The following is a 1,890-nucleotide window of genomic DNA, read 5'->3' on the forward strand; positions in this document are numbered from 1 at the left end:
GAAACGTCCCTCCAAAAATCAGCCCAATCCGAGCCCTAAAAGTGTCCGAATCGGCCTAGGCCCAAAAACCCTGTTTTTGGCCTTTTTGTACTATCTTTGCCTAATTCCTTTTTAGGCCTATGAGATATGTTTATGGGACACTCCCATGATTATATCTCACTCCCACTAGTCATATCCTAGATCAATTTGACACTCTTATGTGTACCCATTGTAGGATCCGATCGAAGTTAGCCGCGAATTACTTTATAATTCGACGATCGTAGTTGGTCTCTAGCTACAACTCTACGATCCCTAAATCAATCGGACTTGATGATCTTCCACATCAATTGTCCTATCTGACAAATTGTTCGCATTGTCACCTTGGTCGAAGGACATCTCCTTCAACTCCTTCACTGAGGGGCCCAACATTCTCGGGAATAGGATCGCTCACAGAAACAAGAAACATTACTAATCTCACCCAAGCTCTCCTCGAAGCGTTCGGAAAGCCCTCCGACGAAAGAACCGCCAACTTAAGTCAAAAAATCCAGACTAATAGCCAGGGAGCTCGAGACACGACCCTAGTAGTAACAGCAATCAGACGCTTGACAGTACTGGCGAAAGAGCTCGGCAAAATATCAAAAACTCTGGTGGAAATATTCACCGAGGCAGAAACAGAATCCGAATCCGAGGGCTAAGAAAGTGTCAACGTCATAGCTGGAGGGCCAACTCATGCAGAAGACAGAAGTAACAAACGACGACAAAAGAATCCAGAGATCATGATGGTACAAGACGAGGCCACACCTCCGATAATATTCACTAATGATGACCTGAGAGGAGTAATCACGCCTCACGCAGACCCCCTACTGATAACAGCGCTGGTTGCCAATCGAAGAATAGGGCGTATCCTAGTTGACATGGGAAGCTCCACAGAGATCATAAGCCGAACATGCCTCCAAAAACTCCAGGTGAGAGCACATCACACCAAGACTTATGATTATTACTTGACAGGTTTCGGCGGAGATCGACTACGGGCTGGGGGAAAGGCCACTTTACCCACACTCATCGGAGAAGGAACGACTAGCCGAGCACTAATGATGGAGTTCGTGATCATTGACGAACTACACGCGTACAACATTATCCTGGGAAGGAACTTCTTGAAAGAATCACGAGTTGTGATCTCCTTGAACCACTTAACTCTGAAATTCCCAATTCGGGGAACGAATCTGGTAGGAGCAATAAAAGGAGATCAAGCGGCAGCCAGGGAATGTTACGCCATGTCAGCTCGACACTGTCAACGGCCAGCAATGGTTCCCACCCTTCCACGCACCGGAAAAATCACTGACTTCGATCACACCGTAAACATGCAGGAATAGCTCCACTAAGGTCAGTATTGCTCACACAGAGTACCTACATATATATATATATTATTTTAGCCGCTAGGCAAGAAAAGTAGTGCTACTAGCTACATATTTTATCTATATATATATATATTATTTTAGCCTTTAGGCAAGAAAAGTATCGCTGCTCGTTACATATTTTGACTAGTAAAATAAAATATTTTCAGCAACTAGCTACCTATTTTATCTAGCAAAATAAAATATTTTTTAAAGGAGGAGTCCTAATTAAACTCATCTCGCTCTGAATCGAGCAGGTAGCCCTGATAGCGAAAGCCACGACCAGGGGACCTAAAGGCAGCCTTGGTAGGTGAGAGCAGCGACCAAGGGCCCTAATTTAAACAACCCTGCTAAGCGAAAGCCACGATCAGGGATAGGATAGCTTCCGTAGCTACGAAGACAACCGAGGGCCCTAAAGAGCAGTCCTAGTTAAACTGAACTTTACTCGAGTAAAAATCGACCCCTAACCAAGGTCCCAAGGAAAAGTCCTAGTTACACTGATCGGCTCAAGCCGGCA

General features: G+C 45.1%; 1 protein-coding gene across 1 annotated transcript; it reads left to right on the top strand.

Annotated features, from left to right (window-relative positions):
* Window positions 1–758: 758 nt before the first annotated feature.
* LOC147531879 (uncharacterized) lies at window positions 759–1,352 on the top strand. The gene has a single exon (XM_086649854.1). The coding sequence runs from the start codon at window positions 759–761 to the stop codon at window positions 1,350–1,352; it is 594 nt and encodes a 197-aa protein (XP_086505980.1).
* Window positions 1,353–1,890: the final 538 nt, after the last annotated feature.

This window comes from Eschscholzia californica, unplaced genomic scaffold (genome assembly GCF_041429995.1).
Source record: "Eschscholzia californica isolate CP2 unplaced genomic scaffold, dmEscCali1.0.p SCAF_6, whole genome shotgun sequence".
NCBI classification, from domain to species: domain Eukaryota; kingdom Viridiplantae; phylum Streptophyta; class Magnoliopsida; order Ranunculales; family Papaveraceae; genus Eschscholzia; species Eschscholzia californica.